Here is a 15,314-nt window from a genome sequence, read left to right on the forward strand (position 1 = left end):
CAGTTCAAATTGATTTCAAGTGATTCTTTAATGAATAAGTTGAACACGTGTATTCATACTTGTTTTGGGTCTTGCTCGAATTTGAATTCGGTAAAAAATTTAATGAATAAACTCGAACTTTGTATGATTCAATTCTGCCTGATATGATTCAATACAGCCCTATTCTCAATGTATCATTGGGCCTAAGCTGTCCTTTGAAGAGAATATGTTAATTTCAAACTAATTAAGATGCATATAACAGATGTTTTCTGTAAAACAAAGTTTGATCATTTGGAGTCAATCTAGTGGAGTTCATTAAATTGTGAAATAAATGCATTTTTAGAACTTTGCGTAAAAGTTAACCCTAGAAAATCTTAATTCAAACTAAAAGCACGTGTCAAATATGATAAATTGTCGAATCTCACATGGCTTGATCCGAAGTAGGAAATCCAAGATTTTTGGAGCACGTGAAACCCCCATCCACAACCAAGTTATGACCCGTCACGTACTTAGCTTCATCCGATGCCAAAAACAATGCTGCTCGTGCCACATCTATTTCTTCACACTTTGTTCCCTTCAACTCTCCTAGACTGCTAATGATCTTCATTATGTGTTCTTGACTCACACCTGGGAGAAGCGCATTAAACTGTGCCAACACGAGCGGCGTGGCGATTGCAAAAGGGGAAACACAGTTGATTCGCACCCCATGCCGACACAGCTCGCTAGCCATGGACTTGACGATTCCCGGTATCGTAAATTTCGATATCGAATAGGGGTGCGGCCCAAGCCCGCCCATAAGCCCACTAATGCTCGATGTGCAAAGAATCGAGCCCGAGCCCGCAGGGATCATCACCCGGGCTGCATGCTTTATCCCTGCAATGGTGCCTCGAACGTTGACCCGCATGACCCGGTCAAAATCTTTGAGGTCAAGGTCAGCAACACTGGGCGGAATGGACGGGCCTGTTATCCCAGCATTATTGTACATCACATCGAGCTTGTGGTGGAGGTCTAGAGTGGCGGCGACGGCCTCGGCCACCTCGGCCTCCACCGATACGTCGCAGCGGACGAAGTGGGCTTTCGAGCCCAACTCTCTAGCCACTTGCGGGCCGCGTTGGGCGTCGATATCGGCAATGACAACACGAGCTCCGTGGTGGATGAACTCATGGGCCGCAGCCCTACCAAGCCCACTTGCTCCTCCGGTGATGAGGGCCACCTTCCCCTCAAGCCTGCTTTTGAAAGAAAGGCAAAGTAATCTGAACCAAATCAATCATGGGATCAGAGAAAAGAGTACGTTAACGTCATGAGGACTGAAAAACCACTCATCTTTCTGCTTTGAAAAAGGAAGCACTAAGACAAAAAGGTAATTTTCCATGATGGGGGTGTGATTTCATCCTCACCGTCCAATCAAAGTATGTCTAATAATTGGGCGGCCCATGTGGCGTGGGCTGGGCCCATCTTCGATTTGACCGTAAATAATTTAACAGTGAAAATGAAATGATTTGATTTCATTTTTTTCAAACTTCGTTTTAAAGAATGTTTGAATATATGCACACACTAGGCACGTGATGTCTGCATGCATAGTGTAGCGTTGGTGAAGAAGTACAAGATCTTGTTTGTTCAAAAAAGATTTTGTTAATCTGAAAAAGAGTAAAAGTATAATTAATATTTTATTGATATTATATCATTTAAAATGGATCAAAATCACTTTAAATTTATTTATTTATTTACTAGTTTACAATAATGACAAATTTAGAATATAGGAAAAGCATCGCCGCATAACCGGGAACGACACGATCGTAACATTATTTAAATATTTTTAGGTTTGATTTAAAAGTTTAAAAACCTAATAAATGAAAAAAAAAATTATACAGCATATCGAATCAATAAATCAATTTCAATTTACATATTATTAATATTTATTTTTTTAAAAAAATTAATTGTATCAGAAGAAATTCTCATGCTAAATAATCATTAATAAAGATAAATGGTATTTTTTTTCTCAAATATAATTTTAATCCAAACAGAACCTTAAAACACTTCATAGAATTATTTTGCATTAGATAGGGCTCAAACTTTTAAATGATTTCGAGGTGCATATGGGCATATCTTTTTTGGTAAACTTGTCGAGTTCGGGGGAGAGAAATGAAAATAACACGTTTAGTGTGTGTCGTTTTTTAATTATTCGGTTTTTCAAAATATTAAGGCCTTGTTTGGTGGCGAAGAAAGGGAATTCATTAATTCAACAATGGCATTGGCAAACACACTTTTCAAAGAAGAAATCCAAAAAAGCAACATGAAAATCTTGCTCGTTGTGCTGCAAAGAACATGCAGAATATCTTGATCATTTTTCATATTAATAATAACTTTTAAAAATAATTTAATAATCTTTACCCCAAAGGATTTTCAACCCTCTAAGACACTTCATCTTTTAACCCAATATTTTTTTCATTATTAATATTTCAATCTCTCTCTCTCTCTCCCCTCAATTTTTTTTAAAAGTAGAAGACAAACGGAACTTACAAACTTTAAGCTAAAAGCTTGAGAAACGATGCACAAAACAATCAAAAAGATTAAAACAACTAATCAAAATACAATTAAATAATACCAACATGCCAGAAACGACCAATCAAGAACAAACCGAAGGAAGTGGCAGACAATTAAACTGCCTAAATTAGCTAAAATACAATGAAATTCTTCCCGGTCTAACTTCGAAAACTCTTCGTATTATACAGAGCAACGAGTTTCTATTGGGAAAAAAAAGGGAAAATCCCAAACTTACTATAACTTTTTTTTTGAAACCCTTATTATTATTTTCTTCAACAATGTTTGTAAAAGTACCGTAACGCACTTGTTAATTCAAAAACTCATTCGAACCCCATTTCTCATTTTATAATTAAGAGCCAAACGGCAAAGTTTTTCGTACCGATAGACAAAAACATAAGCACATAACTAAAGTCCGAGCCACTATAAGAAACAAATATAACATATACTTTCCAAAATTATAGCTTAAATTATATCTTAATTCGGGTAATGGTGTATGTGTGTACGTGCGTGCGCGTGTATGCTAGAGCAAATATTAAAAGGAGACATGACTAAAATAAGAGACTTAATTAAGTGAACTAATAATAATTAATGGGAGTTCATACAAACCTGCCCCCAGCTCCAGATGAAGAAAATCTCACTGAGCTTCTGCATAAACTCTGGGAGATCCACCTACAGTCTCTGCGGAAATTTAAAAAAAATAAAATAAAATAAAATAAAGCACCTCCTTCCTTCAGTTTAATTAATTTAATTATAATTAAAATTAGCTGCTACTAGCATTCTCTCTCTCTAATTGAAAAAACTTGTACTTGAAAATTATACATACAGCATAGCTATATATGTATATATATAGGTGAAGATCATAGTGAAAACAGAGTATGGAAAAAAAACAGAGGAGCTGAGGGAGAGATTGTGGTTAACCTGGTGAGCAATCTGAGCATAGCTGCAGAGAGAGAGGGAGGGAGAGAGAGAGAGAGAGAGAGAGGGGGGGGGGGGGAAAGAGAGATCCGAGGAGAGAGAGAGAGAGAGAGAGAGAGAGAGAGAGAGCAGATTGGAGAGAGAGACAAGCAGAGTGGAGTTGGGGGAGCAGTTAGCAATAGGGGAAGATGGCAAATTTATGGAGGGGTCTCTCTCTCTCTCTCTCTGCAGCACAGTAGTGTGCATGGGAATGCGTGTAGAGAGCGATTGAGGAGAGAGACAGAGAGGCATTAAGTTCAACACCTATGAATATGATCTGTCCTATTTAAAGATCTCAATAATTAATAGGGTCCTGTTTTTCAATGTGTCTGTTTTAGTAAAATCCAAGGAGAAAGGAAGAAATGTGTGTGTGTGTGTGAGAGAGAGAGAGAGAGAGAGAGAGAGGTGTCCATGTGTTGAGTTTTTAACTTTTTATTACCTTATATATTTCTTTAGTTAAATAAAATTATAGAGATTCAAATTTCTTTACAAATGAAAAAGTACGAAGGAAGCGAGTGAAATTTGAAAAGGTAAGTGTCCGATAGTAAAAGTCATTATCCGAGCTTTTGCGAATGTTAAGATTTGTCTCAAACTTACAATAAAAACATAAAAAAAAAACCATTCGAGAAGATTAGGGTTTATGTAACTATGAAAAAAATTATTTTTTATTTTAATATTTATAAAAAAAATTATTACAATTCCGATTTATTTTTTTAGTTTTCTATGATTTATATAAAAATTTCAAAAATAAAGAGTTTGTTTAGTTATGCAAAATAATTTTTATTTTTATTTTGAGATTTTAAAATATATACGAAGGTAGTATACCGGGTTTTACTATTTCCAAAAACTATATAATAAATTAATGAAAAAATTCAATCTTATGTGTCATTAATATTCAATTTTTCTTTAAATTTAGTATATTTGAAATACTTTGAAAATAGTATTTGATACAAATAAAATACACAAAAAACAATTTTCTACAATAAAAAGTATTTTTTCTTATTTTTTTTTTCTTTCTCTTCAAACAATGCAAAGAGGGCCTAAAGGAGCTTAAAGAAAAGGACTAAATAAACTAACTTCCGTTAAGATTTATTAAAAAGATAAATACATCTCCTGAGATTTTAAGATTTCGAGGGACCTCTCCTCAAATTTGTCAGGAAAAAAAACACAAACCTATTCTTGTATTTTAAAAGAAAGACAACTTTTTAAAGAGAAGATTTGTGATTTTTTGGTAAATCTCAGGTTGATTTCTGATTTTTTTTAAATCTTAAAAAAGTTATTTATCTTTTTATCAAAATCGATGAGAGGAGAGCGTCTTTTGTCCTAAATAAAAATATATTTATTTATTTATTTAACAAATCAATATACTTTTTTCTTTCTTTCTTTAAAGTCAAATGTGCAATTGATCAAGCCAGTTGAAATACAGCCAATGCTTTTGCTTTCCCTAGTACTTTTTTGTCAAGTTTATCCATACCAATCAAGATGTTTATGCCTTCACACCCCCAGAGAGAGAGAGAGAGAGAGAGAGAGAGAGAGATTTTTTTTTTTTTCCTTTATTCAAAATTTTTCCTGAAACTAACTAACCCTTTAAAATTCATAATCGAGAGAGATCTTTTTTTTCCTTTATTCAAAATTCTTAGCGAAACTAGCTAACCCTTTAAAATTCGTAATCGATTTGTAATTCCTCTATGATAAATTAAAATTTTATTTTCATACATAATAGAATTCAAGATTACTATAATAAAAAAGTCTTACCTACTTATATCCACTTGAGTGAACTCCTAAAGAAAAATGAAAAAAAAGGGACCTCTTTGATATATATAAATACAATTATAAAATGATGTTTAAATTTGTAAATTCATAAATTCATGAATAATTATATGAGTGCATTTTTATTCTAATTTTATTTTTCACATACGTACCAATGCATGAAAATTCTTGCTAATAACTATCGGAAATCACAAGACGCGTACTTACTAATAGTATGTAATTATGTCAATAATTTAAAATCGATTCACCAAGATTTTCCTAACTTGGTTAGCCTAGGGTAGAGTAGCAGCTATAGCTTTTTGTTTTATTGTTACATGTGTGTGTGCACGCGCACATATATATAATTTGTTTCTTAACTGCAGAGAAATAGAAACAAAAACAACAATAATACCAAACAGACACTAAGTTTTTATTTTCTTATCTCGTGAATAATTTCTCGAATATCTTAAATGGGAAGAAAAAAAATTTCAATTTGTCCCATTAATTAATTTTTCTTGAATATGACTAAATACTAATATTGATTTAAATATCACTCTAATTTCTAACTGTTTAAATATTATATATATATATATATATCATTCTATGTTAAATAATATTATATATAATTTTGTATTTATAAAAATGCGTATAATTAAGCTAAGTTAAGTTTTGACACAATCAAAATTTGAATTTATAAATTTTAAAATCAATTGAGTATGAGTAGAGTTTTGAATTAATTTTTTTTTCAACGGAATCGAGTTTGAGCATCTTTCTGTGCAAATTTAAACCGACTTGAATACGCCACTAGTTATCAAGGTTGGACAATTTTTGTAGAGACCTGAACCCATAAATAAGGAAATAAATAAGAACGGACAAAAGAAAGGGGGAATTTCTAGAGGGTTCGTCAACGAAGGCAGCATGTTCGTCAACGAAGTTCCTTCTGTTGGAATTGGTGTGATCCCAAGAGGGGGGGTGAATCGGGTTTTAAAAACTTTTTGGCTAATTTAAATAATTCGCCGATTCATTACAGTATCATATCCCATTCAACATGTATACGTGTATGTAAAGCGAGTTTAACAATAAAAGCAAACATACGCATGTGCAGTATCTTATTTAAATCAAATGTGTGCATGAGAATAATTTCGACATTAAATAAACATTCATACACATGCTGAAATTAAAGTGCAAGAATTTAAATAAAATAGAAAGAGCGACACCAGATTTGTTATCGAGGTTCGGCCAAACCAGCCTACATCCCCGCCTTGGGCTTACTCCCAAGGATTCCACTGTACCTGCTCACTTAACCGGGCGGAGCAAAAGCCTTTTACATCCTCTCCTTACGGGACGAGGAAAACCCCAACTCAATTACTAGGCTGAGCCAAACTAATCTCACTTGCGGGGCTGAGACTCCCCAGTTCAATTCCGGGCTGAACCGAACCGGTCTCACTTGCGGGGCTGAGACTCCCCAGTTCAATTAATGGGCTGAACCGAACCATTACAATAAAATCATTTTGTATATAAAATATGCTTCTGAAATACAAGCAGAGATGTACAATATTAAAATCTAATATGCATTCTCATATGATTTTGAAATGAAGCTCATGTAGAGTATGGGTTTTCTCTCAAAATATTTTTCAAGTAAAACTTGAGAGTTTGAAAAAAGATTTAATTTCCTAAAATGATTGACCTTTATAAAATAAAAGGAGAAGCCTCTCAAGCAAGTATATATTAATTTGATATATGCTCAAGGCTCTCTCTTGTATAACCCAAAGAAATTCTCCAACAAATGTATTTCAAGATAAGAGTAGGAGAATATTAGGGTTTTCTTCAAAATGATTGACCTTAGTAAAATTAATCCCAAGAAGGCATTCAAACAAAATATATGAGCGAGAATATTAGCCCAAGCCTTCAAGACATTTTTCACAATAAATTTCTCCAAAAAAATATTTTTCCAATTAAAAGAATATGAGAGAAATTTAATCTTTGAAAAACATGAAAAATAGAAAGGCCTTCAAGCAATATACATATGAAGAATGTTATATGCTCAAGCCTCTTCAAATATAACCCCAAAAATATTTTCCCTAAAAATGGTTTTCAAAAGAAGAGAATGAGAGACATTTTAATCTTTGAAAATATATCACAAATGAAAGAAGAAGGCCATCAAGCAATATATATGTATATGATATATGCTCATGCCTCTTCACATAAAACCCCTAAGAATATTTTCTCCCAAAATGATTTTCAAATAAAAGAAGAGTAGGAGAAAAATGAGAATTTAAAGAACAAATGGGATATAGAAGTGTGGGAGAATCAAAGAATGATAAACTAATTTAACAAAGGGATTCTCCAATAATTTTCAAGTGTTTTGGGGTTGTATTTATAGGCAAAAACCCCTTGTGACCGTTATATATCCGTTGGGACCTTAAAATATATATTTATTTTGAAAACAAGCCGTTTTTCGGCCGTTGGGACACTTTCCCGAGAAGGTCGGTCGACTAGGCTCAAGGTACGGTCGACCGAGGCTTGAAATCAACGAGTTTCGGTCGACCGTAGTGAAGGTTCGATCGACCGGCCTCTACTTTTTTGCGCAGATACTGTTCAGTAGTTTGTCCATAACTTTTTTTGTACAACTCTAAATTGGATGTTCTTGATATCAATAGAAAGGTAAGAGAAAATACCACAACTTTTATGGTGAACAAATTTTAAGATAATGATTTTTGGTTTGAGAAAAATGTCCATCAATGAGACGGAAGAAACATGAAGGGAGTTTTTCTCTTACGGACACGTTTGAGTGTTTTGGCCATAACGTTTTATGTGTAACTCCAATTTGGATGTTCTTGATATCAAACTCAAGATATGGGAAAATACCACAATTTTCATGTTAAACATGATTTGATATGAGATCAAATTGAGTGAGGAAATTGCCAATTTCTAACATTCAGTCGACTGGCCGGTTGACCAACCCTTTTGAAAAATTTAGTTTTTGCCTTCTTTTAATTTTAAAACCATTTAAAAACCTTTGTATAAGTTAGGAATTTTGTGAAAAGAGTTTTTCATGTTATTTGGAGGTCCTATGGTCAATCTAAGGTCAAGTAGAGCTTCAATTTTAAATCATGTAAGATGCATGCACATTCAACCCTAATTACTATTACAACCCAGAAAATAAATTAAGTCTTCGTGTCTTCTGCTCCTCAATACTCCATGGAATATGTCGATTGGTTTTCTTCTCAGTGCTCTTTACGACTACTATTTTGCATTCATCACTTGTGCTTACAAAAATATAAACCTGTTCACACTCAGTTACACAAGTGGGATACTGTGGTTTGTCATTATCAAAACAGGGATCGGACTCAAAAATTCAACACCTTCAGTGACTCGTCGACAAAATTCAGAGCATCGTCAAAGAGGAAATACCGAGCGAGTCAAAGAAAATATTCGAATGGGGTTCATCGATGAAGGAATGGCCACACAGCTCATCGACGAAGACGCCACCTCGTCGATGAGTTTGACTCGGTCAAAGGCCTTATAAATATCCATTTTGGTTGCTTAAGGGCTAAGATGCTCCCAAAAGCTCTCTCTCTCTCTCTAGAACCAGCGGAATTTCTCTCTCTCTCTCTCTATGATCCTTCACCGTTCGTCGTCTGTTTCTAAAAATGGAGGTTCTTGCGTGAATCAAAGGAGGAAACTCTACAAATATAGCGGATCAGATCGTCGTTTTGAAGATTTTTGGGTTTTCTCAAAAATCGAGGTAAGGATCTGATTCCCTTTTTGATTAGGTAGTTATATAGTAGTTTAGATTACAGTAAAGTAATGTTCTATGGTTTTCAGGTTTCAAGGATCCCGGGTCGTTTTGGACCAATCCGTACGTGTTTTCATTTTTAGGTTTAAGGTAAGGGGAATTTGTTTACAATAGTATTTTTGTAAAACTAAACCGCTAAAAAGTTAGTTTATGCTTATATGTATAATTTGAGTGCTTATTTGCTAAATTTCACTGGGTAGAAATGTCGGTTTTACGATTTAATGGTTTTGGTAAAAATGAGGATTTTGGCGTATGATCTCCAAACTTTACAAAACCTCTTTATTTGCACTAATATTATAGTAGGAGAAGCTTTTTTTTTTTTTTTTATAGTAGGAGATGCTTAAATCCTTTATTTTTCATTTAAATGATGTTTACTAAATTTTGTACGATAGCGGATTTTCGTTCAAATGAGTGTGACTTATGTAATGAAATGAAATGTGAGAATTTTTTATTATACTTGCATGAACTATGGGAACTGGAGTTCCATTTTGCTATACAAGAAAATATGAAAAACAGGTGCCGGTTATATACCGTGCTATACCCGAAAAATAATAGTATTTAAATAATAAGAGGGAAGAAAATGGGAATAGGAACAGAAGGAGGTCGTAGACTTCGTCGATGAATACAGGGATTCATCGACGAATGTTTTTAGGATCTCATCGACGAGGTCCCATTTCGTCGACGAGAAAATACTGAGTGAAGGTTTCGGGCTGCTCTAAATTTCGTCGACGAAGGGTAAGGTTCATTGACGAATTTTCTGACGGACTTGTTGACGAGGTGACGTGTATCGTCGGCGAATTTGGCCCTATAAATAGTGCAAACTCGGATTTTTAACCCATTTTCGGTGCTCTCTCTCTCTCTCTCTCTTCTACGGCCCCTCTCACTTGTCTCTTCGATTTCGGCTCGCCAGACGCCGAATCGATGATTTGAAACCACCATGGTGCTCCTGGTAAAGTTCTCTGCAAATCTGCCAGAGCGGATCGTTGGTGAAACGAAGTTGGATTTCATCTCAAATTCAGGATAAGACATTTTAGTCCATTTTTAGCATTCTGACAGTTATAGGAAATGATTTCAGTGAAGAAATATTGATATTTTGTTCTGACAAACGTTATTTTCAGGGTGTTATGTAGGCCCTACGGGTGTTAGGCCAGTATATCATAGGAGCTTTTCAATAGTCAAGTAAGGGAAATATGCTATGCTAGGTATTTTTAAAATATTATACAGTTTATTAAATTATGAAAATTATGTATTAAAGTATGGTGTGGCTTGAGAATATGAATATAGTACGGAGATATGTTTTATGAATTTTAGTATCATGATTTTATGAATTTTAGTACCATAATTATACGAATTCTAGTACCATGATAATACGAATTTCAGTACTATGATTATGCAGTTATCAGTGTTATGATTATACAGTTTTCAGTATTATGACGTATGAATTACAGTTATAGTTTATGCAGCATCATGGTTATTACAGTTATTTCAGAATCATGGTAAATCAGATAGTGGTATATAGAGATATATTATATAATATCAGACCCTGTTGGACTATGCAGTTACAGAGCACGGTACCATTGCTACAGATATTATGTTATGTTATGAGTGCAACCACCTATTTAGATAATATGTGGTAGTAGGTCGATCACCTAGGCCCTTGACATGGATAGGCTTCCCATCAGATATGGGTTGAGGTGGGCAGATCAGACCGATGAAGTATGATTTATTCCTGGTTGGCCAACTAGGGTAAATCCCACCTACGGGCCGCACAACCCTGTCATGAGGGGTTAAATCATGACATACAGTTATCCACAGGGAACATTTTCAGTTACTATTACGTATATATAGATTTACAGAAACAGGGAACATACTTATGTACACTAGACGTATTTTAAATAGTAACATACGATACTGTTATGTTAAGCAACATGGAAAAGGTGGTGTATTTTATTACTTGTACTTTACTTACGTATCCAGTTATACATGATTATATGAAAATAGATTTTCATAATACTATAGTTCATTTGCCACACACTAGTAATAGCATATTTCGTCTTACTGAGCGTTGACTCATCCTAGTGTTGAAACATTTTTCAGGTGATCCAGGTAGGCGAGCAGACCAGACTCGCAGATAGAGGGGCTCCAAGTACTACCCTGTTAGTAGATAGTGAGTATGTTTGTGGAGGATTTTGTATATCCTAGCATAGTTGGGGATATTTTGGGAATAGTGATATATGTGTATTTTGGAAACCATGTTAGTACTCTGGTATTGTATTGTATATAATTATATATGGTTATGTTTATTTGATTCTGCTTCTTGCTGCTTAGGCTAATGACTGGATTTACCCTAGTATGGTATCAGAGCATTTAGAATATTATAGTATGAAAAAAAAAATATGGAAATTAAGCAGGTCGTTACACTATATACGTAAACAAGGGTAAATTGAGAGAATGTGTGCCGGTTTATACCTTAACGTGTTTGTATAAGTTTGTGAAAATACTGGAACTGCACATGTTAATGTGTTTTCATTATAAATCATATATATGATAAATGGAACCATAGCTTGCTACCAAAGGAATTTAAAGATACTTCAATTAAAGGAGTTGAAACATATTTCAGTATAGAGGGGTTGAAAGATACTCCCAAAGGCTCGGTTCCGTAGCTAGTAAAGTACAGTGCAATCACACATGTGAATCAGTATGGGTACCAAGATAGTCGGCTTACAGGAGTAATAAAACCACTGGTGAAATAATGGACCAAATGGGGGCAGTCAGACTATAGAATAGATGCTTAACAATGCCTGCACAAACAGGGCATGTTAGAGTTATCAGTGCATAACCCGTGCCATGGGGTAAATAGGCGTAATTATGTCATACCAAGCTGGTTGTCGTTCTAATATTCATATACATGATTTAAAAGCTTTTATGGAGAAAATTTATAGCATATACGTTGTTATACCAATTGCTTCACAGTATTGAAAATGTTCGTTGTTTGTATCAGATTTAATTGAAATAAGCATATGCAGTCACACACTGTTGTAATACCTTCTACCTTACTGAGAAGTGTCTCACCCTATTATATAACCTTTGTTTTCAGGTCCTTCAGGACGTCGGTCCTAGTTGCTAGTGGGACTAGGAAGGTGGTTTTTTTTTTAGTGTAACTTAAGTAAGTGTTTTTATTTTTGTAATAAACGTAGTTGGAATTTTTGGAGATTGTAAGTATTGGTTATGTTTTAGGTTTGAATGTCTATAATTAAGAATACGCCAAGTAAACTGTGGTATATGTCTAGTAGAAATCCCGATGAATGTTTATGTTTTCCGCAACATTTACATTATCGTTATGAATGAGTTATACCCGTATGTCCCTGTTTAGGGCGGGTTGTCTATGTATGTTTGTCAGGTACAGGTATTTGGTATTAATGTTAACAATTTGGGTTCGTATAAAGGGCTGGATTGTTACAATTTTAATAGGAGAGTAACATATACAAAAGATTTATCAATTGGTAAATTCAACACTTACCTTATTAAACAGTAAGACTTGAGTGTTTTAGATAACTGAATTGTTTTAAGTGTCACTGGACAATTGCATTTATAAATAATACACTGTAATATTATTTTCATGAGAAGCTTCCATAATCCAAATTGTGTTTTCATCTTGAAAGTTTAAAATTTGTTTCTTACATGTCATCATCTTCTTTACTCTTTAAGACTCAATTTAGAATTTGAAGAATATTAAGGAAACTAAAGGAAAATATTAAGAAATCCGTATTTTCATGTTTGATTTTCAAGAAAAATTAGAAAAAATAAAAAATCTATCAAATTAATTAACAAAATTTTAATTTTACAAATCATTAATATTTATTTTTTTCTAATTTTTAATTGTATTAAAATAAAATTTATTTTAATAGTTTTTCGTGTATAAGGAAAATATAATAGAAAATGAGTTTACTCCTTATTTTTCTTTTATTTTTCCTTTTTTCAAATAAAATTCTGAATCCAAACGAATCTAAGTGCTTCTATTGTAGTATGTGGCTCATATCGAGCGAAACACATGTACAAAGAAAACGGATTGATATCAGAAGTGGAGCAAAGCGGAACAATGACATCTGCGTTTTGGGCTTATAATTTATTGTTTAATTGGTTGGGACAATTGATAGGTTGGGCTCATGGTACGGTACAGGGGTATTTGAGAAATTTTTTTAGGTATTTGAGAAATTTTTTTAACACCTCTGTATGATTAGGGTTAGTATGAATACATATGATGTAATCCTACTTTGATATAGTGAAATTTAGTTGCCGCTCGCTATACTTATAAAAAATATTTATAAGTATTAGTAACGAATTTATAAGTATTAGTGACGGTTTTAAATTAGTTGTTATATCTTTCGTTACTACTAACTATTAGTGACGAATTTAAAATTTGTCACTAATAATGGAGTATTAGTGATGGATTATAACCATCACTAAAACCCTAATATCATCATTATAAATTTTACATCGGTTCAGCTCAAATTTGTCACTAATAGTAAAGTATTAGTGAATGATTCAAATTCGTCACTAATAGTAAGGTATTAGTGACGAATTTGAATTCTTCACTAATATTGTACTATTAGTGACGAATTATAACGAATTTATAATTCGTTACTAAAACCTTACTATTAGTGACGAATTTGAATCCTTCACTAATAATTAAGAAATTAAAAAAAAATTTAATACTAATTTTTTTGAATCATCAATTCCTGTAAAAATCTGTAATTACATTTTCGCATACATAACCTGAAACCATAATTACTACAAAATTCATAAATTATTCAAAATTTCGAATTCAAATAAAAAATATAACATCTGTTCAGATAAGATAAAAAATTTTCAAAAAAATTCAAAATTCAAATTAAAATATAGAAATTTCATTTGTTCAAATAACAATAAAAATTACAAAGAAATAATCAAAAGTTGCATTCGACGACTGTAGTGCATGCATGATATCGTGCTGATGTTTTAACAGTCGTGAATCCTACAAATTAAGAATTACAAAAAAAAAAAATTAGTATACAAATGGAGAACAGAATGGAGAGCTGATGCTCAGTATAATCAGGAAGAAAAATACAGAGAGTGCGTCGTACAATAATTTTCAACCCTAAACGAATAACTAAAATGAATGTGAATGACGTACGTATGAATATATACAGTTGCATGCATCAAACCACGCATGTAAACACTTTAACTCATTCTTAAAACGGAGTATCCCTGGTGGTGGACAAATGATAATGCTTATCCAAAGTTAAAAGCAAATGATATGCTATGTATGTTAATAGATGCAAATTTAGGACTTAATGAAATGATTTTTCGTTTAACTTTCACTTATCCTTTCAAAAATATTTTAATATTCATTTTATCATAATTATCTTTATACGTGATTTTAAAAAAAAAAAAATTTAACAAAATTTCGGCAGCATGCCGTCTGTAAATTGGACATTTTCCTATAAAACCTATACCTGAAACATGATTATTTTCACAAAATAAAACATTTCAAGCATATGAGAACCTAAATCCACTACCAACATGCAACTCACAATATACTGCATCAGGTAAGCAGTTGGAGTTCAACACAAGCATGTATTCCAATAGTTCAATATACAATTTATATAACATAATACCATCCATCAAGAAAATATTACCAAGAAACCGTTAAAACACAATTCAACTAAGGTTTTCTAGTTTTGTCCAGAAGGTTACCTCTCAAGCATTCTTGATGCGGTTTAAGTTATGCATGAAGTTGTTACTTAGATTGTGAGAAGGCTTGTGATAGATTGAGAAAGGGTTTCTTGGATTTAGTTATGGACATAAAAAGTTTTGGTTATAGATTGAGGAAATGGATTTCAAAAGATTGCCTTTGCTTTGTTAAAGATTTTTGAGCTTGCCTTTGGTCCTTAGGATTTAATTTGCTAACTTGAGTTTGACTATAAAAGTTTTCAATATATAGGAGGTTTCGAGTTGTGATTCTTTAATGGGTTTTAATGTTCATAAGTGGCTTTCACTTACTTATATAACATTTAGTTCTTGACCTTTCACTGTATTCTATGCATTGATGTTCTTAGTCAAGTGTTTTAGATTTTGAATGATAAGCCTAAGATAGCCTCTTTTCTTACAAATATCAACACGTGAGAGGCGCGAGTTAGAATGACTTTAAGTTTTTACTGATCATGCATACGTTTCTTTGTACATGGTTTTATTCTGGAAAAACTTTACCGAAATTTTGGCAGCATGCCATCTGTAAATTGGACATTTC

At 33.1% G+C, this 15,314-nt stretch overlaps 1 protein-coding gene across 3 annotated transcripts; it reads right to left on the minus strand.

Moving 5' to 3' along the window:
* Positions 1-269: 269 nt before the first annotated feature.
* Positions 270-3,613, minus strand: LOC131167734 (short-chain dehydrogenase reductase 3b-like). Of its 3 annotated transcripts, none has more exons than XM_058126603.1 (3): positions 3,442-3,613; positions 3,130-3,201; positions 270-1,205 (listed from the first exon to the last, which is right to left on the minus strand). In XM_058126603.1, the coding sequence occupies exons 1-3, from the start codon at positions 3,459-3,461 to the stop codon at positions 401-403; spliced, it is 897 nt and encodes a 298-aa protein (XP_057982586.1). In that variant the 5' UTR covers positions 3,462-3,613; the 3' UTR covers positions 270-400. The 3 variants fall into 3 exon arrangements, with proteins under 3 accessions (XP_057982586.1, XP_057982585.1, XP_057982584.1); XM_058126602.1 differs by having other exon boundaries at positions 270-1,208; XM_058126601.1 differs by having other exon boundaries at positions 270-1,232; positions 3,442-3,602.
* Between the last annotated feature and the right edge of the window lie 11,701 nt (positions 3,614-15,314).

The sequence above is a fragment of the Malania oleifera genome, chromosome 11 (genome assembly GCF_029873635.1).
Source record: "Malania oleifera isolate guangnan ecotype guangnan chromosome 11, ASM2987363v1, whole genome shotgun sequence".
NCBI classification, from domain to species: domain Eukaryota; kingdom Viridiplantae; phylum Streptophyta; class Magnoliopsida; order Santalales; family Ximeniaceae; genus Malania; species Malania oleifera.

Bases quoted from the DNA above. Each gene is read 5' to 3' on its own strand.
- LOC131167734 (XM_058126601.1), bottom strand. From the start codon at position 3,461: ATGCTCAGATTGCTCACCAG. The intron at 3,202-3,441 runs GTTAACCACAAT...AAATTTCCGCAG, and splicing joins ATGCTCAGATTGCTCACCAG to AGACTGTAGGTGGATCTCCC. The intron at 1,233-3,129 runs GTTTGTATGAAC...GATTTGGTTCAG, and splicing joins TCATCTGGAGCTGGGGGCAG to ATTACTTTGCCTTTCTTTCA.